This window comes from Procambarus clarkii, chromosome 31, assembly GCF_040958095.1.
Source record: "Procambarus clarkii isolate CNS0578487 chromosome 31, FALCON_Pclarkii_2.0, whole genome shotgun sequence".
NCBI classification, from domain to species: Eukaryota; Metazoa; Arthropoda; class Malacostraca; order Decapoda; family Cambaridae; genus Procambarus; species Procambarus clarkii.
Genome location: NC_091180.1, coordinates 16,187,643 through 16,214,186, shown reverse-complemented (window position 1 = coordinate 16,214,186; position 26,544 = coordinate 16,187,643). Strand labels below are relative to the sequence as shown.

Here is a 26,544-nt window from a genome sequence, read left to right as displayed (position 1 = left end):
GTACCTGTACTGCCATATTGTGCCAGATTGGACACCCCTGACATAGCGGTGTCTCCTGCTCATAAACCTTGCCTTATATACAGTACAATCAATATGCAGCTGAATGAAAACAGTAGGAAAGTATTAACATGTCTTAAAAATGGCACATCCCCACAAACCCATCCTCCGAATTGACAGTACGATTTAATACTAAGTGTAATAAGTACACTTTCGTACTGTCATAACCAGTGCATAATTGCACTTATGGGGCTGTTACATTTACCCAACTCCCTCCCCCGATTTAATTCTCCTCGTTTTCTGTTAAGACACTCAGAATTTTAGGATGCAGTTTTCAATTTCAATTAGCAATACACAAGTTTTAAATATCAAGAATTTCTTTTTCAGGTTTATTAAACAATATAGATTTTATACAAAATTTTAAAATATCCTGAGTTTCTTTACAATTTATTGATATATTTTAGTTTTGTTTTATTAGTTTTATAAAACTGTAATATCAATATAGCTATAGGTTAAGTACTAATTGTAATTAAGAAGCAATAAAATTATTATCTTCAAAAACTAAGACGGTTAGGTGAGGTTGTGGTTTTCTATTCAGTTTTTAAGGTAAACTCAAATATTCACAATATATTTGACAGTACGATTTAATACTAAGTGAAAATAAGTACAATTTCTAACTGCTATGAATAGTACATAATTGCACTTATTTGTCTCCTTACATTTACCACCCCATTTTTGGAGGACGGGCTGATTTATTAATGTTATATGCCACATTTGTCAGTTGTGATTTGAAATCTTTTAGAATAGCAGCAGTAATTGTTCCCATACATTTCTTAACCATTCTTTCCAACAGGATAGCTTCATATTAATGGGATGAGGTTGTTAAGTGGTAGGAATGGAGACATGAGGAGAATAGAGAGTGGATACTCAGTGGGAAGACAGAGAATAAAAATAATACAAGAGCTGTCACAAAAAGCTATAGTGTATACTTGAGCACTCATTCAACCGTGCCAACAAATAAGTTGGCACATAATCCATGTAGCAGTACTTACCGTGAGCACCGCCATCAGAGCACCTAAGATGCCTTCAGGGTCGTAAGGAGCATCATTGTTGTATATTGTCTTACACGTTGGATGTGAATATATGTGCGCCTCGCCTAGAACACTAACATCCACATAAGCAGCAGCACCACCAGTACAGTTGCCGTGGACACCACCATCGTGAAGACCCCCAGGACCTAGATAGCCCCTACCACCGTATTGATGACAATGTTATTGACAAATAATATATAACTCTTAGATAAACAGTTACCTTTTCAATCCTGCAATATATTATCCTTCAAGCTTCTACTAGTCAATCCACCAAGTACTGTACCTATCCTATATTAATATGGCTCCTGCATAACACCTCCACTTTGTATCTGTCTCTCCATTTTATATTTATCCACCTCAATCTACGAGATACATATAAAGCTTCTGTCCAACTTGTACCCATCTGGCTATATCAAAGTGCCTACCAGACTATTATGAGCAAATAAGTAAAAATAATCAGCAAGATTATGAGAAAACATAAATACTAGTAACTGGAAAATAGAATAAAAATTGGTCTGAAACTTAATATTTTATATAAATATTTTTGGGCATGATGCATATTTCAAAATTCTTATAATTAATGGAGTCTCGTTTATAATAACAAGGTTTATCTTCTTATTAGGTAATAATATTGTATACAGAGAAATGTCAAAGCTTGGTAATTAGCAGCATTTATAACCAAAATCCATTTTCTTGACTTTCTAGGGTGATAAATGTCATACAAAGTGTGATCCTGCAGACCTTTACAGCTTATGTGATGTAAGCCATACTCAAGTGTCAAACTATCAAATTTATTCATAGCAAAACTTCATTATGATTATAAAGACTACAGTCTTTGACTTATTCCATCCCATCCATATTAAGGTAATTTGGCAATTATTTTGCATTATAATGTATTACAATATATTAAGAGCAATGTATTCTAAAAATATAAGATTATTTTAATATATCATATGCTATGTAATCAGAGAAGGAAACTGGCTGGTGCAATGAGAGCCCTGGTTACAACAAATAAGATAGGAACAGATATGACCAAAGGGATGCAGGAAAGAGTGGTTGTGCTGACTTTAATGTGTTATTGAAAGACTTATAGCGTGATGTGAATGTAAACACTCAAGAGTTAGAGCAGAAGACATGGATAATTGTTATGGTATCTGTGGTATTTGGAGAATAGAATACAGAATAAAAATGTTAACGAGAGATGTGGTGCTAAACAATAAATTGCAAGACTAAAGAGAGCAAATTGAGATGTTTTGGGTATACTGTACTGAATGAATGCATGATGGTAGAGTATTGAAGTGTGTTTATTCTAAGTGAATTTGTGTATAAGAAGAAGAGAAGGGGTGGGAAGAAGATGGGCAGACAAGGGCAGTGAGTATCTGAGGAAGTGAGGAGTGAATGTGTGAACAAAACACAGGATATGGTAACAAGGATGGGTGGATATGCTTTGTAGGATGGGAAAAAATGGATTTGTAACAACAATTTACAAGGATCACTGAACAACTGACCATATTTAGTGTGAGTTTCTGATCTGGATGTGTAGGTATGTTGCTTCTTTAGCCTTGATGTTACATATTGTGGACCATATAATGAATGACCAAGTGATATTTATATTAATGAGAAGATGAACCTGATCCTCTCTGATCAACCTAAATTCCAAAGGACCACTAGGGACACTACTGCCAAAATGAAAACAAAGGTAAACAGACTGCATGAAATTGTTAATGCCAAAAGGCAACCGGAACCCATTATATGAAATTGAGAATGGGGCAATTATGTATACCTATTATTCTGTTACATTTAAATCCTGATTTAGAGATGGAAATTATTTAACCAAGTCTGTAAATACCTAAAGTAAATGAACAAACCAGCTGTAGTTACAGCTGGTTAAGCAAAGAAAATCAACATTTGCACACTGCTCAATTGTTTTTTACAATCAAACCATTGTAATTATCCTGGCAGAGATAAGCTTACTAACAAAGGCAAAGATACACTTACCCATGTAAACAACAAATGGCTAACTGACAGCAATAATAACCTAATTAACACAGCAAATGACAAACAAACAGATATAGACAGAAAAATTATGGCACCAATATAGTCAGTGATAAGATTAGTAACACAGAGCACAGATATTAGCACTACGAACATACGTGGGACATCCTGGAATGTGGAGGCCAAATGTGATGGCTGTGTGCACTCCAACTAGAAGAATAGTGATGACCCACTGCACTCCAGACCTGATAATGTCCCGTATCTTCCAGTACCACACATACTGCAATGTTCAACAAATAAGCATGAAAATTAATATGTCATTGCTTTTAATATACAGTGGTACCCCCATTTACGAATTTAATCCATTTCTAGAAACATGGAAACTCGTAACTCGAAACTTGTAACTCGAAACTAATTTTCCCACAAGAAATAATGTAAATTGAATTAATCTGTTCCACACCCCCCAAAAATATTAAGTTAAAAATACATTTTATACCAAATACCACTCTTTTCGTGCTAGCTACAATGCATTATGTATATCTTACCTTTATTGAGGACTCTTGTTGGTGTATGGAAGATGGTGAGTAGGAAGAGAGATGTTACTGTTTGGAAGGGAAGTCCTTTTCCATTATAACATCAGGCAATGATGACTTCTCTCAGGTATTCTCTCTCCTACATTTTGCCTGCATACCACTAGGACCTGGTTGTGGTTCACTGCTTATTTGTCTCACTAAGAACCTTTCCACAGACACTTGTTTTTCCCTACATTTTAACATTTGTCTGTACTGAGACATCACATTTATTCACTATGAATGATCGCTTTGTTTTCCTCTATAGTCATCCTCACATGTGTTTTCTTAGGTTGAACATTACCACTGACTTTCTTGGGACCCATGGCATGATATATAATAATTACTTTTATGATCAAAAAACAAAAAAGCACAAAAACAATGAAATTCTTTACAAGCGTGATTGTCACTAAGCGGGTGGCGCTAGTAAACTGAGGTGGGGTTGCCCATGCCACCAGGAACTCAGTCGACCCATACATGTATCAACAAATTCACAAGTCAAGGCCAAGGTCGTAAGTCGAGTCAAATTATCCAACTAAATTGAAGTAGTAACTCGAAAAATTCGTAAATAGGGGCATTCGTAAGTCGAGGTTCTACTGTACTGTATTCAAATATATTTGCCTATCTACAACCTGAAATGCTGTATTTTATGCAAGGATGTATTACTATAAAAACAGTCAGCCCTTACCAAGTAAGAACTGAAAAAAATGCGAAGTTTAAATGAAACAGGAATATACCACGAAAAAGCTGAAAAGTTCCTGTCGAACAGAACACAAAGAGTAACAGTCAATCAGATAAAATCGAGTCCAAGCGATGTTAAAAGCTCTGTACCTCAAGGTACAGTCCTTGCACCGCTACTGTTCCTTATTCTCATATCTGATATAGACAAAAATACACGCCACAGCTTCGTGTCGTCCTTTGCAGATGACACAAAAATCAGCATGAAAATTACCTCTGCTGAAGACATTGAAAAACTACAAGCAGATGTCAACAAAGTTTTTGATTGGGCAGCAGAAAATAACATGATGTTTAACAGTGATAAATTTCAGGTACTCAGGTACGGCAAAAATGAGGATCTGAAACATAATACAGGGTACAAAACACAATCGAATCTTCCCATAGTAGGAAAACAGCATGTCAAGGATTTGGGAATAATGATGTCCGACGATCTAACGTTTAGGGAGCATAACCAAGCATATATCGCGTCAGCCAGAAAAATGATCGGATGGATTACGAGAACTTTCAAATCCAGGGATCCCATCACAATGGTTGTACTCTTCAAGTCACTTGTGCTGTCCCGTCTCGAGTACTGCTCAGTACTCACTTCCCCCTTCAGAGCAGGAGAGATTGCTGAAATAGAGGGAATACAGAGAACATATACGGCACGCATAGACGAGATAAAACACCTAAATTATTGGGATCGTCTCAAAGCTCTCCAAATGTACTCTCTAGAAAGGAGACGAGAGAGATACCAAATAATATACACCTGGAAAATACTGGAGGGTCAGGTCCCAAATCTACACAGTAAAATAACAACGTACTGGAGTGAACGATATGGAAGAAAATGCAAGATTGAACCTGTGAAGAGCAGAGGTGTCATAGGCACAATCAGAGAGCACTGTATAAACATCAGGGGTCCGCGGTTGTTCAACGTCCTCCCAGCGAGCATAAGAAATATTGCCGGAACAACCGTGGACATCTTCAAGAGAAAACTGGACGGTTTTCTAAGAGAAGTTCCGGATCAGCCGGGCTGTGGTGGGTACGTGGCCCTGCGGGCCGCTCCAAGCAACAGCCTGGTGGACCAAACTCTCACAAGTCGAGCCTGGCCTCGGGCCGGGCTTGGGGAGTAGAAGAACTCCCAGAACCCCATCAACCAGGTATCAACCAGGCATGGTTTGCTTAGTGTGGGCTGGCCGCATCCCAATGTGTCCCCGTGAAGAAAAACAAAATATAATGTTTACTCTCATCATCATCAATAGTTAGTATGCATATATGCTTTATGCACTAAATCTCTGACTGAAAGCTGACAAACAGGCTTCAAGCAGGTAGGGTTTATATAGGTAGGCAGGTTTCAGACAGGAATGCATCAGACAGGTAAGTTTCAGGCAGGCAGGCTTCACAGAGGCAGGCTTCAGGCAATCAGGCTTCATGCATGCCAGGTTTAGACAAGCAGGCTTCAGGCAGGCAAACTTTAGGCAAGCAGGCTTTAGACAAGAAGCCTTTAGGCAAGCAGGCTTCAGGTCAAGCTGGCATGGCCTCAAATTTATTTAGAAAGACCTTCTGATATTCATTTCTGGGTTGGTTTAAGTATTCTAAAGTGACTCTCAGACCATTATGACCATGTGAGGATACTACAAAAATACCCATGGCACTGTGTTGTATGTTGCACCTGCTTGAGTAAATAATCAATGCCCAAATGCACAGTGGAATCTTACATGAAGGAGCAGGTGCATGAGACTGTTTCAAATTACTGTGTGGGGAACAAACTCATCCTTTCTAAATGCAGATAGATGTCATCTGATCTACAAGCCCACACTTAGATGGATAGAAGGAAAACCAGGTCAATCCCATCAACTCCTGTGGTGCCACATCTTCACCACATAACAGGGAACAAATAGAGCACAGAACCTTGCACCATATCCTCAACCAAGAGAGATAAAGAACCTGGATATAAAGTCCAGACACGGCTGGGAATTTTGACCACTTGTACAAATATTTAGGCACTCGGCCCCTCAACTTTGCAGCAGCAACATAAACATTCAATCATGATTAGGGGTCGAAGACGGTGGTAACCTAAACATTGTATGACTTACATTCCTTAAGATGAAATCACCTTTCAATCCAAATGGGAAAATGCAAGAGGTAATAAAGGTGAACTTCAAGTCTACAAACTTAGCTCTAGTACAGGAATGAGGGAAAAGACCAACCTCTAGTATAGGAATGAAGGGAGGAGTGAGCTCTAGTACAGGAATGAAGTGAACAGTACATAAATGTAGATGAAGAAACTATATACAAAGGACAAACATCTACTTAAGGTAATGTGTTTCTCCAGGTGAGCTTTTCCAAGAATAATTAGAGCTGGAAAAGCTTGTTCCGTAAGAAATGTCTGCAGTGCAACATAAGCTTGTCCTTGTACAGCAATTATCTTCATCTATACATTCAGAAATTAGTGCTTTTTATACTGAGAGTAGACCAACCTCTGGTGATTCTTGGGGATTCATTAAGTACACCTCCATTAATGCTGTGATGCCATAGCAAATGGCAAAGCGTTGCAGAACACCCATGATCCGGAGGGTAGGCATGTAGTTTTGATTGTTGTCACTAAAAGAAAAAGAATTAAGTCTAAGAACCAATATCTGGGGACACATTCTTATCAGCAACTCCTACTTAGCCATTACACATTTGAAATACCTGACCAGACCTGTTAAAGATGCTACTTTATGCATGTAAATTTACAATCAATAACTAGATGATATGAACTCAGAACTGGCAAAGACCAGATGAATCCAACTTTCTAAAACAGCATTGTGATGGTCAGAGATTTGATATTCAATTAAGTATTGCACAAAGCAATTTAACTAATCCAAATTTATGCATCCTAGCATTCACTTGAATACTTACCTATCACTGCTTACCTATAAGTGACTATGGAGGAGTGAGATCTTGATGTTTACACCTAATATGCCAATTACCTCTATCAACATTAACTTTTTAATTTTTTCTTGAAGCTGTGGATGGAACTGGCTTCAGCAACCTCTTAATTCAATGCATTCCACTTGATGACAACCCATACAGGATCGGCAATTGGAATACACTGCAGGAAGTGGTTGTGAAAATGTGGGCTATTCAAATAATGAAAGTTTTCCATATAATCAATGCATATCAAAATATGCATAGTATATATGATGAATATATTTGTTACTTTACATAGATGAGATGCTGCCTTGTCAAACCATGACTGTATTATATACCAAAATTATGTGAACAATAAAAATTTGGATATCATTTGTGTATACCAAGCTGTGACGTGTGGATAATTGACATCCATCTCTACTAATAAGCGAGATGGCTACTCTTCTCATAATAATTGTTTCATACTCCATAGTCATATTACAGCAGTTGATGATGGGCTCAACACACACTTTCTTTCATAGATATCTATTTTGTTACTAGTTTCAACTTACATTAGATAATGCTTTGAAAATACATACTGTAAGGGGAAGAACATCGCCTTCCATTACACCTGGTTGAAATCTCATCTAGGTGCACACAGATAAAATAATCTTTCCCTCCCATTGCCAAGCATTATAAAATAACATTTTTGTTTAAATTCTACATTTCTTCTATTTTTAAGTAGAAGAAATAATAATAATAAGTTAGATATTTATATTTATAAGTTAGATAATAATAATAAGCTAGAGGTGCCATAATTGCCAGTAATCACTGATAGGCCTGTATCCACTAAATACTTATTGCATATCAACAATAACTACCGTACTTAAAAATTTGAAGGGAACAGTGATGGTAGCTGCCATAAATGGCAAGTATTATTTTTTCTGTACAATATAGTACCGTGGTATTGAAGTTAATTAAATGATTCGTTAATCTGGCTGGATCAGAAAAATAATTCTAGTGCCCTTGGGCCCCACTTCTTAATTTATCAACTGAAATATGCCTTTCAATACTAAGTTTGAAGTAATAAGTCTTAAAAAAAACAACTTGCATGCTTTGAGTTAACATAATTTAAATAATTCAGTACCATGCAACAGGATGCACCATGCAATATTTGGGCATGTTCCTTTATTCCTGATATTTCTGTTCACCTAGCAGTCAATAGGTACTTGACAGTTACATCCTGTGTGGGGTCAGTTATTGGCTATGTGAACAAAGGCATCACTTGATGCTCCTATTCACCTAGCAGTAAATACAATCTTGGGAGTTAGACAACTGTTGTGGAATGCATTCTGGAGGTCAGTTAATAGCCGTGTGGAACCTCAATAAGACTAATGTGCTTCCTGTCCTCAACACTAAGAAACCACTTCTGAGTTTTGGAAACAAAAAATGGCTGAAATTGAAGAAAATGTAGCGCACAACAACAAAGACAAAATAAAAATGAAGAAAATAAAAAGAAAGAAACAAATGTCAAACAAATTAATTCTGCCAATAAAGGAGAGAAAACACTGGTACAAACTTCCATTTCATCTCTCATTTATGAGTACAGGTACAGGTACTGTATAAACAATAAAGATGATAACTACCAGTACAGTACCTCTGAAGTAGGACATTAAGCTAGACCTTCTTACCTATTAATGATTAGGCCCAGAATAAAAAGAATTGCACATCTCTTGAGGATCCTGAAAACCATCAGATACCTCTTGGTGGTGCGCTGCAGCTGTGACCGAACTGAGAAGATCATACTCACCCCCATTATCCACATGAACCTGTAAGGAAGGCAAGTGGTTTTAAGCGTGCAGACATGAGATCTCATTAATTTACAGTATAAGATATCCAGAACTGAAGCTGTTGCACTTCCAGTACTCACCTAGTTGTGCTTGCAGGGGTTGAGCTCTGGCTCTTTGGTCCCGCCTCTCAACCGTCAATCAACATGTGTACAGGTTCCTGAGCCTATTGGCCTCTATCATATCTACACTTGAAACTGTGTATGGAGTCAGCCTCCACCACATTACTTGTTAATGCATTCCATTTGTCAACCACTCTGACATTAAAAAAGTTCTTTCTAATATCTCTGTGGCTCATTTGGGCACTCAGTTTCCACCTGTGTCCCCTAGTGTGTGTGCTTCTTGTGTTAAATAGCCTGTCTTTATCAACCCTGTCGATTCCCTTGAGAATCTTGAATGTGGTGATCATGTCCCCCCTAACTCTTCTGTCTTCCAACGAAGTGAGGTTTAATTCCCGTAATCTCTCCTCGTTGCTCATACCTCTCAGCTCGGGTACTAGTCTGGTGGCAAACCTTTGAATTTTTTCCAGTTTAGTCTTATCCTTGACTAGATATGGACTCCATGCTGGACTCCAGTGGCATTATTCATGTGTGATAGAAGATAGTTTCCCATAACACAGTTCACCTTACCTTTACAATTGCTTTTCAGTGAAATGGTGAAATATTAAAGAAATTGTCTACAACCTTTGTGAGACCAATTCAATTTCTTTCAATTTCTTTCTTTATTATGCACCCCATATCCATCCCGTGGGTGGTGGTATAAAGGATTACAAAAGCACATAATCGGTTCAGGAACTGAACCCTCTAGTTCATTTAGCTAAGCAAATAACAATATTTTGACGCTTTATATATATATATATATATATATATATATATATATATATATATATATATATATATATATATATATATATATATATATATATATACAATATATATGTCGTACCTAGTAGCCAGAACGCACTACTCAGCCTACTATGCAAGGCCCGATTTGCCTAATAAGCCAAGTTTTCATACACATACATACATATATATATACATACACATACATATTTAATCACCTACACAAATACACAAATCAATAATCTTTTGTATCACAAGTGTGATACCAAAGTTAGAATATGCAGCAGACATATGGTGCCCATACCTCAAAAATCATATCAATAAACTGGTAAAGGTGCCAAGTCATGCAATGAATGGCTCCCAGAACTGAGAAACAAGAGGTGAGAGGAGAGGGTAGAGGCATCAAATATACCAAAGCTAGAAGATAGAAGAAAAATAAGTAATATGATCGCTAAATACAAATGAAGACAATGAATAATTTTTGAAAACCTGCAACTTGAAGAGCAAGAGGACATAAGTTCAAACTGAGGGAAGAAAGCTTCCAAAGAAATATCAGAAAGTTTACTTTTATAAACAGAGTGGTAGACGGTTCAAACAGTGAGGTGGTGGTGGAGGGCAAAAATCATTAGTTTCAAAGCATCATATGACAAAGAGTACAGGGAAGATGGGACACCACGAGCACAGCTCTCATCCTGTGACTACACTTAGGTAATTATAACTGAAATGATTCATCTCACTCAAATGACAGCTTGCCTGAACCAAATGAGACAGTTTGCTTTATTGAAATGGCACGGTTCCCCCTGATCCAACTCTGGTTAGGAAAGAGAAATGTGATCACACATCAGGGAAGGTAAGTTAACCCTGATAAAAAAAGTCCAAGCAAAATAATCAATGTTATCAGGTGGGTGGCATAAACATATTCATGAATCATAAACAAGAAACAATGCACAGAGCATGGACCTTGTAGTACATAATGTCAAGAAACACGTGCAGGGGCGGCTGCAATGGGTACCAGCTATGTGAATGAGAGTGGTGACAGTGGTAATCCCGGTGACCTTGGATGCAATCTGGTGGCAGTCGGGTGAGTTTGAGCCACAAGGGTGGTTGTTAATTTGCTGCCAACTATAATTTATCTTACTGCTTCCTTTCTTATTTAAAATGGTTGAGAGTTGTTTAGCCTGTGACTTAATGGGTGGATTTCAATGTTTTCAGTAGATTTTTAATCCCACACTCCTTTACCCTTGATAAGTAAACCAGATTCTGATCTTAGTATCCATTATGTCAGGCATGTCCAGGGGCCTGATAGTGTTTGGAAGTCTCTGTGGTATATAGCCTTAAGCACTAGGCTAATAAAAGAGCCAGCCCAGAGTACTCTCTAAATTAAGGCTTAATACCCATGACTACATATTATTGATTAGAATATAATGACTGCCAACAAAGCTAATTCTTAAATACAAACTTAAGTGCAGTATAATTTCTAACTTATAATACAAGTTAAAATATATGAGTACATTTTCTATGACAAACCAAACTACATCTTTACCAGGGAAAGACCAAATCAGCAACAGTGAGGCCGTTCCAGTGGGCATGTTGGAAAAAGTAATACCGACCGCCTCCATAGTTCACGAAGACCATGATGACAATGGCAAGTCTGTACAAGAGAAACAGATTTATGCTTGTGTTTGTTAAACTTTCTTAGATTTCTATGACTGAAGCAATAGTTCAATTTTTTTTAGACATTATAAAACAATGACGAGAAATACCACATGCAATATTCACCCTCTGAAAGTGTCCAGAGACTGAAGACGTCCTCTTCTCATACTTGAGTCTGGGATACCAGCTGATAATTGGGGTAACAGGGACGGTGCTACTGGAGTCGTCTGGTGCAGCTGAGAAGATGAAGGACTTCCCTGATATACTGGCTGGGATGACAGCAGAGAAGTCTCTTCACCTGCTGACACCGACCTCTGAAATATTAGAACCTGTGTAAATGATGTGCTGATGCATTAGGCGTCTGGTTTGCTGCATATATTTCCACAGAATTCTTTTCTCTGTCTCCAGTCAATGTCTGTAAACTTGTCCTTTCCTGGTTTGTGTTAATTGAATACTTTTCTAATAATTTATCTTCTTCCTGTTTTTCTGCCCCTAATCCACCATTCCTTATTACCTTATCCTTTCCATTCCTTGATGACATTTATGTTCTCAATTTCATTTAACTTGCGCTTTTCTTTTCATTCTTACTACACGTCATATTTTATTGATCATTCCCAGCCTCTTATCTTACCTGTCTTCATTCCCATCCCAGCCTCTTATCTTACCTTTCTTCATTCCCATTCCAGCCTCTTATCTTACCTTTCTTCATTCCCATTCCAGCCTCTTATCTTACCTTTCTTCATTCCCATTCCAGCCTCTTATCTTACCTTTCTTCATTCCCATTCCAGCCTCTTATCTTACCTTTCTTCATTACCATTCCAGCCTCTTATCTTACCTTTCTTCATTCCCATCCCAGCCTCTTATCTTATCTTTCTTCATTCCCATCCCAGCCTCATATCTTAAGAAAATTATGAAAATTATGTTACCCTTTGATCAGGTAACACATGACAGCAAATACAGTACATTCTGCATCTAAACAATAGAGTTTTTAACTTTTTTTATACCATGTACTGTATATCAAAGCTGGTGTTCAACAAAAATTATTTATGACGAGCCCCATATAAATCTAAATTAACATTTCCATTCATTCTGATCAAAGACACAAGAGGTTATTCTTGAAATCATCTTCTCTCACATACTAGGAGTTGATCTTGAAACAGTATACTGTACACTCATAACCTAGATAACAAAACTTTTTATTGGAAGTTTGTTCATTACATAGGCATAAAAATTGTTTTCATTTCTGTCAAAGAAACTAAAATTAAACTGAAAATATCTTACAACTCTGCGAGTCGTGCACGGTGAATCCATGCGGTACCGGAAGAACTTGGCACACTGCCACATGAACGCCAACATGAAGAAGAACACGAATGCAACAATCAAGGCTGCCAACAGATTTTTTATTAGTAACAAACCTGATGTTATACTGTACATGGAAAATTACATTAATTATACCAGTTAATTAAGATATACAATATTGTAAACAATTGAATAGAAGATAAATATTTTGCAAATACTGTACTGAATATGAATTGCTAATCATGGGTGTACTAGACAGGCAAGTCATAGCAATTATGTTACTGTACTGTATTAACCTACAGTACAGTATTGGAGAACAGTTGTCTTTATTCTCAACTCACAATCAGGGATCCCAGATTCGATTCCCAGGCTGAACAGAAATGATTGGGAATGTTTCCTTGCACCCAATGCGCCTATTCACCTAGCAGTAAATAGGTAACTGGGACTTAGGCAACTTTTGCAGGGTTGCATTCTGGGGAGGGTCAGTCACCTTGGGGGGACCTTGATACAAGCATCAGGGCTTAGCTGAAAGAGGAGTTCTCCAAAACTCATTTTCGTAATTTCAAGGTGAAGAAAAAAGTGAATTACTATAGAATGTATTACACTTATTTATACAATTTGCACAACGTTTCAAACCTCCATGGTTCATTCTCAAGTGAAAAGAATTTTCAGAACTGGTTGATTTATACCCGCACTGGGTCAGGTGATAAGACAATAAAGGTGAAAACATGGGGGGATACATAAGGGATAAATGGGGGATGAAGCACATAAGAATAAAGGTAACAAGGCCTATTGGCCCATACGAGGCAGCACCTATCTATATACAAAGATTAATCAGGTGTAATTGGCCTGTTATGTTGAACAGTGTCTTTTGTGTTGGCATCGTTATGTTCTGGTCTTGTCCTTACTCTCATGGTGGGTAGAGTAAATAGTTTCGTGATTTGGGTGTTCATGGTAGGTTGTTCTATTCTTATGTGAATTGCTTCAAGAATTTGTAATCTTCTTGCATCTTGGGTTTTGTTTATTATACAGGTATTTTTGTTCAACGTTTCTCTTGTTAGGGTGATGTCATGGGCTTGTCTCATGTGATTCCTGGGGGCACCGGATTGAAGATGACATGTCAAACGCCTCGTCAGCTTGGTCGACGTCATACCTATGTACTTAGATTGAAGGTTACATCCTTCGTTGGGGCAAGTGTACATGTATACAACGCTTGACTGCTGTAGAGGGTTCTCCGTCGGCTTTGGGCTGTTTTTGATAAGGAGTTCAGAAGTCTTCTTGGTTTTGTAGAATATGATCAGGTCTATGTTTTGGTTAGGAGTAATGCTTTTTTACTCCTTTACGGATTATTTCTTTCATTATTCTTTCCTCTTTATATGTTCACTGTGCATGGTTGATTTGTAATATAATTTTATTGGAGGTATTGTGGTTTCTGCTCTAGGTTCAGGATTATACCATCGGTCCAAGTGTCTCCTTATAGCCGCGTTTATTTCCGCGTTACTATATCCGTTGTTCACCAATACCTGAGTTACTCTTTCAAACTCTCTACTCACGTTGCTCCATTCGGAGCAGTGGGTAAGCCCTCGACGAATATAAGCATTGAGAACACTGGCTTTGTATCTTCGGGGGCACTCACTTCTACCGTTCAGGCATAATCCTATGTTGGTGGGCTTAGTATATACGTTGGTGCTTAAAGAGGTTCCTGTTTTTGTTATTAGTACATCCAAGAATGGCAGACTTATTTTCACTATTTTCATGTGTAAATCGGAGTACTGACCCTCTCTCTCTAGATAGCTTTTTAGATCAATTAGTTCATCCGAGTCTTTTACTATGACGAATATGTCATCTACATAACGGCAATATACAGTTGGTTTTTGTCTGCTACTGAAGACTCTGTCTTCGATGGTTCCCATATAAAAATTAGCAAATAAAACTCCTAAGGGGGAGCCCATTGCTACTCCGTCTATTTGAACTCCTATTAAAACTCCTAATGGGCTCCCCATTAGGAGCCCATTATGTTGCTGTTAGTGATCTTGCTTTATTTGACAGACATGTGTATCCAGGAACGGTGTTGTAACATTAATTCTCCAAACTCCACAAACATTTATACAAATAGATTGAAATATATTAACAATAAAAAAAATACATGAAAGCTTTGAATTAAAGGCCATACTCACGAAGAAATTCATTGGGAGGCTTAGTGAGGACTTTTATATTTGAGATGCTCTCTGTACTAATCCCCAGCTGATAGGCCCCATATTCTCCAAAGTGATACGTCAGTCTGTCAAATAATATAAACGAGGCTCTTGAAATGCACGTAAACAATGAATGCAATCGTGTACAATGCTTGTCCAGTATATTATACCAATATGTACAATGTTTGCACACTGCTACAGCAATGTGTACAATGCTTGCACACTGATATAGCATTATGTATTGATAATGCTTTCATAAATCTTATTATAATGCAGTACTTCAAACTAACAAGTATAGATTATTTCATATTATTAGAGTGGCAAAAATAAAACATCACTTAGTTATTATAGTATGCAGTATTATACATTATAGCATAAGACTTATGTGTAGCGATCTTATGTGGGGTGTGAGTCATATCAAAGTGTATGGCTTGTATTTAACACCACAACCAAATCTTGTTTCTGCACCATTTTTGCACGTTTCAGAGATCATGATTTGCTATCATGGTGCCAAAAAGAGAAAACAAATGAAGCCAGAGAGCTGCAAGAAGAAATGTGGTTACACAGAACAAGATACAAATTTAATCTTGAGATCAATCCACTTACTTGTACAGGTCACCTCCAGTTGTATTTCTAACATAAAGATCAGTAGGATATGTGGTGTTGACAGCCAGCTCTTGTGAGGTGCCGGGTTGCAGCATCAGGTATGGCCATGGAGGACACTGTGTAGGTAGTCAAGTAGCAACATTAAGTAAATCCCATTTTTAATATGCCTGTGCAGTTTTAGTAGAAAATGAGTAAAATTAAATTTTTTGAAGCACAGATATAGTGATATCTGGTACTAATGGAATGACTGACTCTTGACCCATCAAGTGCATCAAACTTTTATAGTTTAATTTCTTTTACAAGTTTTGTTTTCATTGATAGAAATAATAGAATGTGTACTTTCAAATAGATTTATGAGCAATGATAAAACTGACATAATACATTCAATATAAAAAATAAAACTTTTAAATTTCTTAATACTCTTAGAACTGTAAACTCTGATTCTCTTCATTATCTTCTCAGTTCTTTGGCTGCACAAAGTGATTGTGGTCAATTCAACAACGCAAACCTTTAATGAGATAATTCACCTCAATCCATGTGCTTATAAAAATGTTTCCATATCATGTAATGTTCTACCAGGTCATCTGATCTTCAAAACATGCTCATGAACTCAGTAAATAATCTAAGTGATTTGTGGCAAAATCAAATTTTACCACATGTAACAGAGCTTAAAACTGCCATACAGTATATGCTGAATTCAAACCCTCACCTTCACACCTCAAACCTATACTGTACTGTAGTTCTGTTGTGGGTTTCATCACAAAGGTCAGCTAGTGGCCTAGGGTGACGTCCCAATGCCTCTGTTCACCTAGCAATAAATAGTTACCCAGGTGTTAGGCAACTGTTGTGGGTTGCCTCTTAGTAAAGGTTAGCCATTAGCTTTGGGGTAAGAGGCTGTTAATCCCTCAAAATGGGAAACCTGTTCTTGATATAAATTTAAATAGACTGTTGTGCAGTGACATAGTAATAATCCCTGGCATATTACAAGCACTACTCGCTAATCTATCCCTATCTTACATACGGTATATGTGCACTGGGTTCAACCACTACAAATTACCTCAAGCCAATCATCAATCAGCAAAAATCTGCTATCAGAACTATAACAAACACTCTCTTCAGACTACACACAGCCCTCTGTTTACGTGCCTAAACATGCTAAACATACACTCACTCCACACATTCTCCAGAGCTATTTACATGTAAGAACCTTGTTCCTAAATGCCAATCTTGATCTGAAACTTTTCCTTGACAGGTGTAATAGAACGCATGAGCACCACACTAGAAATACATATCACGTTGATATCCCCAGAGTCAAACTAAACTGTGCGAACACTCCAAGCAAATAAAAGGACCCAATCTATTGAACTCAATCCTTAATGAATTAAAAAGTTGTCCCACCTATGCCTTATTCAAAAGTAAAACCAAAATGTACCTAATTTCATCCTCATAATTTCCTACCTTATGCTTCAAACTCACACTGTAACTTGTACTACCCACTCCCCCAATATAAGTACTAAAGACATACATCTTTACCAATGTAATTCACCTCTGTCTATACTGTAGTTAAATGTTGACATAAAATTTTGCTACACTGTGCCTTTTCATCTTACCTGATCTGTTCGATTAAGGACCTGCCTATGCATGTTAATGGCTTTACATGAATATAAAAATACCAATATTATGTAATCTCTCAAACCCCATTGTACCTTCTCATAAACAAATAGACAAACAAACAAATAAATAAATAAAATATATTAAATACATAAATAAAATACAGTATATAAATAAATAAATAAAACATGACAGTGACCATAGCAGTAATCTAAACCATAGCATATTACAGCCATTAATTTAGTAGTAATCCCTGTTATATTACAGCCATGGTAGTGATCATAGTAGTAATTCTTGGCATATTACAGCCATGGTAGTAATCTTTGGCATATTCCAGCCATGGCAATGACTATAATAGTAATCCCTGGCAATTACAGCCATGGCAGTGACATTAGTAGTAATTCCAGGCAATTACAGCCATGGTAGCGACCAGTGGTAATCCCTGGCATATTACAGTCATGAAAGTGACCATAGTAGTAATCTCCATCATTTACAGCCATGGCAGTGACCATAGTAGAAATTCTTGACAATTACAGCCATGACAGTGACCATACTGTACAGTACATAATTTTTATGATGTGACAGGTCAAGAGGACACGCTAAGCAGTGACCACAGTAGTAATCCCCTGGGGTGTTACAACAATGAAACTGAATTTAGTAGTAATCACTGATATGTTACAACTAGTATACTGACCTTATAACACTCAACAGCTTGTGCCCAAAGCTGGAGTTTAGCTGCAGCATCCACGTTAGACACAGTAAGACACGCGTGTCCAAGGGTGAGATGTGACTGGCCGTGTCCTCCATTACACGTTGGCATGTGGGTGTCCATTAGTGACGTGATGAAGGACTGGACTATATAAGACAACTCCTTTCCTAGTAATGATACTGCTCCAGCTGATGCTACTGCTAATGTCGGTTCTTCATTCAGATCTGGAGATGGGTTGCCATGTGACACAATAAGCTATACTGTTACTGTACTTTTTCCTAGGATACTGTACATGTACTGTATTATAATGTACTTGATGGGGTACCAATTAAGTATTAGGTTTTATATGAGAATCTTTTTTGTGTGTGGATGTATAATTACCTAGTGATGTATACATTAATATACAGTACAGTACAGTATTCTCTAATCATTATAACAGAAGAAAATTATATGCAGTAGTTAATAATAATTCATTTTGTCAGTGACAGGCAGCCTGTGTATGTAGGTATGTGCACCAGAGATTTATACAATTGAATCACAAACTTCTTTACCTTTGACTTAAAGGAAATAAATGTGATGATTAAACTATAAATCTCTGGTGTGCCCCCACTTGGATTATTACACTGAAGCATGGAGACCTCATCTTCAGAAATACACAGCTGCTTTGGGGAAAATGCAGCACTGGGAAACAAAAGTCATTCCAGAACTAAGTCATCTGATACGAGGAATGATTGACAGCCTTAGGGATAACAACACTGCAAACCAGGCATGACAGGGCAGATCTCATTGAAACCTCTAAAATACTGAACAATTTAATTCACTGTGTCAGGGGTCAGGAAGCCAGAGGATATTCATACACATTTGGCTTTTATCACGGTTTCCCCTCCCCCCCGGGTCGAGTTACTGACCCCGCCCAAGATGCAACCCCATAATAAGCTGACGAACTCCTGAGTACCTACTTGCTGCTAGGTGAACAGAGGCATTAGGTAAAAGGAAATGTGCCCAACCATTTCTGTCCCGGCCGAAATTTGAACCCGGAATTCTCGATTGTGTGTTGAGAACAAACCCGACTGTACTACAGGGACCGTAGTCGGTCGGATCTGCATTTGGAGTCACAATACAAATTGTGAATTTGGAGGATGTTGATCCAGACAATTTCTTCAAAAGGTCAGATGTAACAGAAATAAGAAGCAATGGTTTCAAGCTCAACAAGCCACAATGCAGGACTTACAACAGGAGATGCTTTTTTATCCACAGGGTTATAAACCCATGGAACCACCTACTTGCCAAAGCCATAAATCCCAAAACTGTTAAATTTAAAAATCCAGCTGGAAAAAATCATAATGGCAAATAGGTGCCTTTGACAAACTGCCAGTTTCCTATCCTCATCAAGGCCACTAGTGTCAGTAGACCTCAGGTAAATTCAGGTATGGGTATGTGTAGTTGGTGGTCTGGTCAACCAGGCTGTTCAATGCGGCTGATTGCAACCTGTTGTATGAATCACAGCCTAGCTTATCAGGTATCCTCTGAAGGTGTCTATTAAGTTACCTTTTGAACACTGTGAGGGATCGGCCAGTTTTGCCCGATCTTACAACAGTTATCGACCAGTTGTGCCCAATGGTGTAGAGGGAGAACGTTTAAAAGTCTTGGGCCTTTAAAGTTGATAGACTATTTTGCATATCCTGCCATGCCTTCTGGTTTCATGTGGTGTTATTACTGTACTGCATGCAGTAATAACACCACATAGTACTATATTTTCCAAGTGTAAATTATTATGCATCTCTCCTACCTGCACTATAGGGACTGTTAAGTGTGCAACAATATTCCATGCTAGAAAGCACTAGTGTCTTAAAAAGCATCAATGATGATGTGGAATATCTTGTTTGAAAAGTTCTTGTTATCCAACCTGTCATTTTTCTTGCAGTTGTGACAGCTACTTTTTGTGTTCTTTAAACTATACTTTAAACTATAAGAAGAGAAGAGAACTATCAGGAGAAAGTGCCAAGCCATTATGACTATATGGCACTTGGAAAGGGTCAGGGATAAGGATTTGGGATGGGATGGTGGGAAAGAATGGCACCCAACCACTTGGACGGTCGGGGATTGAACGCTGACCTGTATGAAGCGAAACCGTTGCTATACCATCCAGCCCAAGTGGTTGGGCTAAACTATAAGAACTATAACAAACTCTGTCTTCAGACAATACACAGCCCTCTGTTTAAATCCCTAAACATTCTAAACATACGCTCACTCCACACATTCTCTTGTGGTATTTACATTTACAAAACCTTGATCCTAAATGCTAATCTTGAACTGAAACTTTTCCTTGATAGGTGTAATAGAATCCACGAGCACCACACCGGAAACACCACACACACATTGAGCTCAGTTTTTTAAATTTTCTGAAACTCTTTCAAATGTTTTGTGCATAATCTACTAGGCAAATGCTCCATCTTTGTCTTAATGATACCAGTGTAACTTGAAAAACAAGAAAATAAATAATAATTTTATAACTGAATACCTGTATTGAAAACTTTAGATTTTGAAATCAGCTGCAAAAATATAAAATATCACCAATTGTTCATTTGGTGTTATTATTCTCTCAGAATAGCATATGATCTTCATTTTCACATATTCAGAATATAGGTTTTCTGTATAGTTTACTGTAAACAAAAAATAGTCACTATGGCATTTGAAATATATGCAAATTTAGACAACAAAAATTTGTAACTCCAAACGTTTAGAGTTTATGAAAAATCAATTCTATAGGGATTGTAGAACAGACAGCTGTGCACACTATATGTAAAAATGGTGAGAATCGGTCAAAAACTAGATTTTTGGATACTGAAGTTGAAATTCTAGTTATAGATATACAGTACTGTAATTGAAGTAATCGACAATGAATAAGGTAGTTCTAATTCATGAATTTACTTGTATGTTTTAATAAACATTGTTTAGCATTCGTACTCGAATACTGTACAGTATGTGAAAGTTGTAGGTCAATATGAGTCGAAATGAAGTCGAGAAAAAATAACCCCCCAAAAAACAAAATACATATAGGGATGATTATTATAATGAATTAGGGGATATATTTAGGGTATACTTTATGTAAGTAAAATAAAAAGCCCTAATATGGTCCCTAATCATCAAAACAACCTAAAGAAACAAGGAAAATAGAGTTTAAAATCTGTGAAAAAAATCAGTAAAAAAAATGTCAAAGTCCCAAGTTCTGAGAGTTGTGACCGATTTATTTGTTGACCAATTTATTTCTGTCTTCACACATTTAGGGATGGGTGTGCACTCTCCAGGATGTAAAGGTTACAACAAATTCAAATAATAAACAAAGAAGGAAAAAATAAAACCTAAAATAAAAAAAAAAATAAATCACCTAAAATATTTTTTGGACATTGCTGAAAGTAACTGATAACATTGGGCAATGTATCTATATGATAATATAACAAAATTGAGCATAATAACACTTACTCATTATTATTTGTGTTATTATGTATTACTCACCAATGCTATAAAGGCACCAGCTGTATTTCCACTTTGTGGACACTTCTTACTATTATTATTCTTCTTTGTGCGTCGGACAGGTGCTTACATCTCTCTATTATTGCATTATCCATCAGTTCCAGTTAACAGAAGCTGTTCTCCTTATCAACAAAACATTTTTTTTGTTAAATATTCATCTAAAATCAATTTCTGAAAATATTTTGATGAAAGTTTCATGATGCTGAAGTCAGTAAGTTGAAGATTTGTTTAACATTTTTAAGTAATTTTTACATAATTCAAATATTTTTTTAATTATGCCACTTTATGCTGAGCAGTTTAAGGGTTAAGGACCTGTCCGAAATGCTTTGCATGTTAGTGGCTTTACAAGAATGTAAGAATACCAATGTTATGTGCTTCACAAACCTAATGCACTTCTTGTATATAAATAACTAAATAAATAGATAAATAAATAAATAATATAAAAGTAAGGCTTTCAACATGATTACTCCTAAATCATTTACATTGTTTTTCTTTCAATAGTGTGGTTTGACTGGATTTTATATGTGGTTTCCATTTTCAATTTTTCTCTTCCATTGTGCAATAACTGGAACTTATCCTCATTAAACATATTTTCTGTGGTCCAGTGAAAGACGAATGATATCTGATTGGAGGTTTGCTGTGTCTTCTATATATGTCTACTCCCATAAAAATTCTAGTGACATCTGCAAAGGATGAAAGTGATTGATTGAGATATGAGGATGAGAACAAGTACAGTACCTTGCAGAACTGAGCATTTCACGGTGGATGATCCGGATTCTATTTCATCGACTATTCCACTCTGGGCTCTATTCATTAGAAAGTTAGAAATTACATCTCTCTACTATGCCAGTAATTTCTTTTGAGTGTATTTTGTATGCAATAATACCATGGGCATACTTGTCAAAGCTTTCGCAAAGCTACATAAATTACATCAGCATTTTGATCGTCTTCCATGGCTTCTAAGGTCATGTCATGGTGGTTAATCAACTGTTAGAGGCAGGAGTGCCCTGTCCTGAACCAATGTTGCCCAGGGTTATGTAGACACTTTGATTCCATGTGTTTTGTGATCTTACTCTTTAGCACTCTTTTCAAAAAATTTCTGTGCTGTGTGATATTAGAGCTATTGGTCTATAATTTTTTGCATGTGCTTTACTACCTCCGTCATGAAGTGGTATGATCTCCACTGTTTTAAGTACAGGTATGTCAGGATAAAGTCAGTACCTAGGTTTGTCTTCAAAAAAATGTTTAGGGTCAATAATACAGTAGTGGTTCTTGCATTTTTTTATTAATATCGAAATACAGGAGCCAGGGCTTGATGCATAGTGCATGGGAATGCTGTCTATGGCTACATAAAAGTCCAGTGGGTGTTAGGGGTGACATCTGATATTTGGTTTGATGGTAGTGCCATTTACATGAAGAATTTATTTGGATCATTGATCTTCAATATGTTCAGGGGTTCATTGAAAACAGAATCATACTGTAGTCTCAGAAGTTCACTCATTTCTTTGTTGTCATATGTGAAAGCTCCATCACCCTTGCACAAGGGCCTAAAGCAAGATGTAGTTTTTGTTTGAGTTTGTATAGAAGAAAAAGTATTCTGGATTCCTCTCTATTTCATTTACGACCTTTTGCTCTCTTTGCTTCTCCTGGATTTTATGATTCTTGCAACGTTGAGCTCAATCATTTCAATTTCCTCTACATAACCTTCTTTGTCATTTTTGGGACGGAGTAGCATTTTAGATGTTCCGTAATCTGTTTTGTCTATACATACTGTAGAGGGAATGCAATTTTCATTTCCCTCTTTCTCCTTAGTGGTATGTAATTACTTAAGTGTAGGTAAGTGTGTGTATGAGACTTACACATATTGCTAGTGATACTGTGCTTATTTTCTCAAACAACTGGCTTAAGTTTGCATTATCTAGCTGTCTTTTCCAGAATATTTCTGCATGATCTTGGTTTATTTGTTCCCAGTGGATCCCTTTGTTATTCAAATTAAATTTGCTGAATTCTCCTCCTCTTGAATTTGAAACTGGCTGCACAGGTCTATTGCCCATGCATGTCTGAACTTCAATTACGTTGTGATCTGAATAACAAGTACAGTAATCATTATGTCCTTAATCAGTTCATCATTGTTTGTAAAAATAAGATCTAGGAGTGTCTAGCTGGTTCTATTTGCTGGTTTAAGGCAAATCTGTCACACATCTACATTTGTCTGTGACTATTCATTTAGACTGCTTCCTGAGATGCTCTGGTATAATTCTATATGATTTCAATATATTCTTCTGAAAAACAATATATATCTGATAATTCCCTCCCCCCCCCCCTGATAACACCCTCTGTCACTATGTGATGAAGTGCGAAAAGATACGTGAATTTAGAGACAATTCTATAACCAATGTTCCAGCGATGTGTAAATATTTCATTCAAAATGATCTGCTACCAGAAATTTTAGCCAATTATCCCCAGTTTGCTAACTGTAGGTAGTAACTGAGTGATTGTAACCTATCCACCGCTGCCCACTGGATGGGGGGCGGTGTGCAGGACAAACATATAAATTGTGACACTAGCTCTCCACATATGTCAGTTGCTTAATTTAGAACCTGTACTTGAGGTCGATCTCGAACCCATTGTTGATGTGACGACTTATATTGAATTTTGTAACTAGCTCATCAAGATTGTAACTTCCTTAGCTAAATGAATTGTGGGCTTCAGTCCCTGAGCCCATTATGTGCCTCTGTAACCCTTTCCACTACCGCCCACGGGATGGGTATGGGGTGCATAATAAATGAACTAAACTAACTATCTGATAATTAATCATTTCATATTATTATGATACGAGTCATTTATGTTCAGCCTTTGAATAGCCACACTGACCAGAGGGTGCGGCCCCATTTACCCATTATGGCATAGGGCCTAAAACAGCTGAATCCAGCTCTAAATGACATCATGAGTGATTCATCAGGACCTGCTGATCAGCTGGCAGTGTAATTACCCATAGTGAAGGTTACAGTACGAGAGTTATGATATCTGTGTCTTGTCTTCTCTATAACCTTTGTCATATGTTGTTTTAAAGCTACCAATAATTTTGGCATACATTATCCACTTATTTAAAACATCTGTAAAAAGCTTATTTTGTACAAACACATTTTGAAACTATTCATTTTTGAGCCTCACACATTTCCTTCTCTGTCTTCATGAATCTGTTGTCCATTATTAATCTGGATTTCATGCAGTTTATGTTCAAATATATACACATGGGAATACGTCTCTGAATTCCCTTACATATCAAAATATTCATATAGTGAACAAGAAATTCTTACCTTGCAAGTGTCTCCCACTTATATGGTTTCCAAACTTGCTATGGTGACACATTCATAGTGACCCATAAACACCAAACTTGTGACAAAACTGATTACACCATCATCACTAAACAATGCACCATTGTCTCAACGTGGCTAGATAAAGGTGGGTCAACACAATAATACCAAATCTTACAGAAAAAAAACTTGATTCCTTATCACAAACTGTTAATATCAACACGAGATATGATCAGCCCTTAAAGTGTGGTTATCATCATATGATGATCCCCGAGGAAATGCAATGATTATTATAATACAGTATAGTAGTCATTTCTGGTTTGTAGTGTTGTTAGTCTGAAGCCCTCAATCTTTCCTTTCATGAGTTCACTCAATTCTGGTATGATTTATGTTACTCTTCACTTAACTTTTCTTTAGTAGAACTTTACATCCTTCTGAAAATGAGACCTCTATGCTTACCTGAATTTACCTGAGGACCACTCATCTCTAGAGGCCTTGGCATGGACAGGCAGCAGGCGGCTTGTTAAAGCCAAAAGTCAAAATAGGGTGCTTCAGAGATCTGTAAAGCTGAATAATTACTTTCTTTTTTGCTATACTGTATAGCCCATGATCTTCACAACATGCTCAGGTAAATGACTGAGCAAGTTTCCTTTAACCTAATGCATTTGTTCAAGCAGTAAATAGGTACCGAGGGCCAGGCAACAGTCAAGGGGTTGCATCCTGGGGAGGCTCAGTAGTTTGACTTTGGGGAGACTTTGATACAAGCCAGAAGTATATGTATACAGACTTCCTGTCCCCTATGACAGGAATTAATATTATTAATTCAGAATAAATAGAATTGCCTATTAAAAAGGCACCATTAAATACGCCTTATGTACAGTACGTACGTCGAACACGAATCTAGGATATCAGTCCCAGCTAGGGCCAGATCAAGCGTTTTGAGCCCTAGGCCAAAACAGGTAAATGAACTTAGGTAATTATTAGACATGCCAGTACTCCTCAAACGAAAAACGGCAGTATAAAGGGTCTCAGTAGAAGAGTTGCACTCATCCTCGACTCACAATCGGAAATCCCTGGTTCGAATCCCAGGACAAACAGAGATGGTTGGGCAAGTTTCCTTTCACCTAATGGCACTCTTCACCTAGCAGTAAATTGGTTCCTGTATGCTAGTGAATTGTTGAATTGCATCCTAGAGAAGGTCAACAGTTCCACCTTGGAGGGACCTCGATATCAGCCATACATACACTGGCTGCCCGTCCCCCGACTAAATGAATTAAATCATATTAAGATAACAAATACATTGGGGCCACTGTCTACCCAAGATCTGCGGCCTCTTACTCGCCAAATTAAATAATTCACTCAACATGTAACACTCATACGCATAATAAATATTGTCATAATATAGTTGACTGAATGAGAATAAGGAAGTATAAGTATAAGGAAGTATAAGAGAAAATACCCGCCGCCTGTGGCCCATCTCCGCCCATCACCTGACTACACCCTCTGATTGTTGTACTTACTACCAGCCTAAATATTATTACTATTTTTATTATTACAGTATTCTTATTCTTATTCTTATTCTTATTATTACTATTATTATTATTATTATTATTATTATTATTATTATTATTATTATTATTATTATTATTATTATTATTATTATTATT

At 37.1% G+C, this 26,544-nt stretch overlaps 1 protein-coding gene across 5 annotated transcripts in view; it reads right to left on the bottom strand.

The window, feature by feature from the left end:
• The window catches only part of LOC123758635 (heparan-alpha-glucosaminide N-acetyltransferase), a 34,069-nt gene extending 7,684 nt beyond the window's left edge, over nucleotides 1-26,385 (bottom strand). The window contains exons 1-11 of one of the 5 annotated variants that reach the window (XM_045743138.2): nucleotides 26,337-26,385; nucleotides 18,012-18,250; nucleotides 15,707-15,822; nucleotides 15,083-15,186; nucleotides 12,888-12,991; nucleotides 11,733-11,920; nucleotides 11,497-11,604; nucleotides 8,956-9,093; nucleotides 6,850-6,973; nucleotides 3,242-3,363; nucleotides 1,050-1,245 (exon numbers count right to left, since the gene is read on the bottom strand). In XM_045743138.2, coding sequence (XP_045599094.1) covers nucleotides 1,050-1,245; nucleotides 3,242-3,363; nucleotides 6,850-6,973; nucleotides 8,956-9,093; nucleotides 11,497-11,604; nucleotides 11,733-11,920; nucleotides 12,888-12,991; nucleotides 15,083-15,186; nucleotides 15,707-15,822; nucleotides 18,012-18,250; nucleotides 26,337-26,364 — 1,467 coding nt within the window. In that variant the 5' untranslated portion in view covers nucleotides 26,365-26,385. Of the gene's footprint in view, nucleotides 1-1,049; nucleotides 1,246-3,241; nucleotides 3,364-6,849; nucleotides 6,974-8,955; nucleotides 9,094-11,496; nucleotides 11,605-11,732; nucleotides 11,921-12,887; nucleotides 12,992-15,082; nucleotides 15,187-15,706; nucleotides 15,823-18,011; nucleotides 18,251-21,542; nucleotides 21,889-24,880; nucleotides 25,202-25,336; nucleotides 25,445-26,336 lie in introns of those variants that run through there. The other 4 variants (XM_069334387.1, XM_045743139.2, XM_045743136.2 and 1 more) reach the window with 4 other exon arrangements.
• Nucleotides 26,386-26,544: the final 159 nt, after the last annotated feature.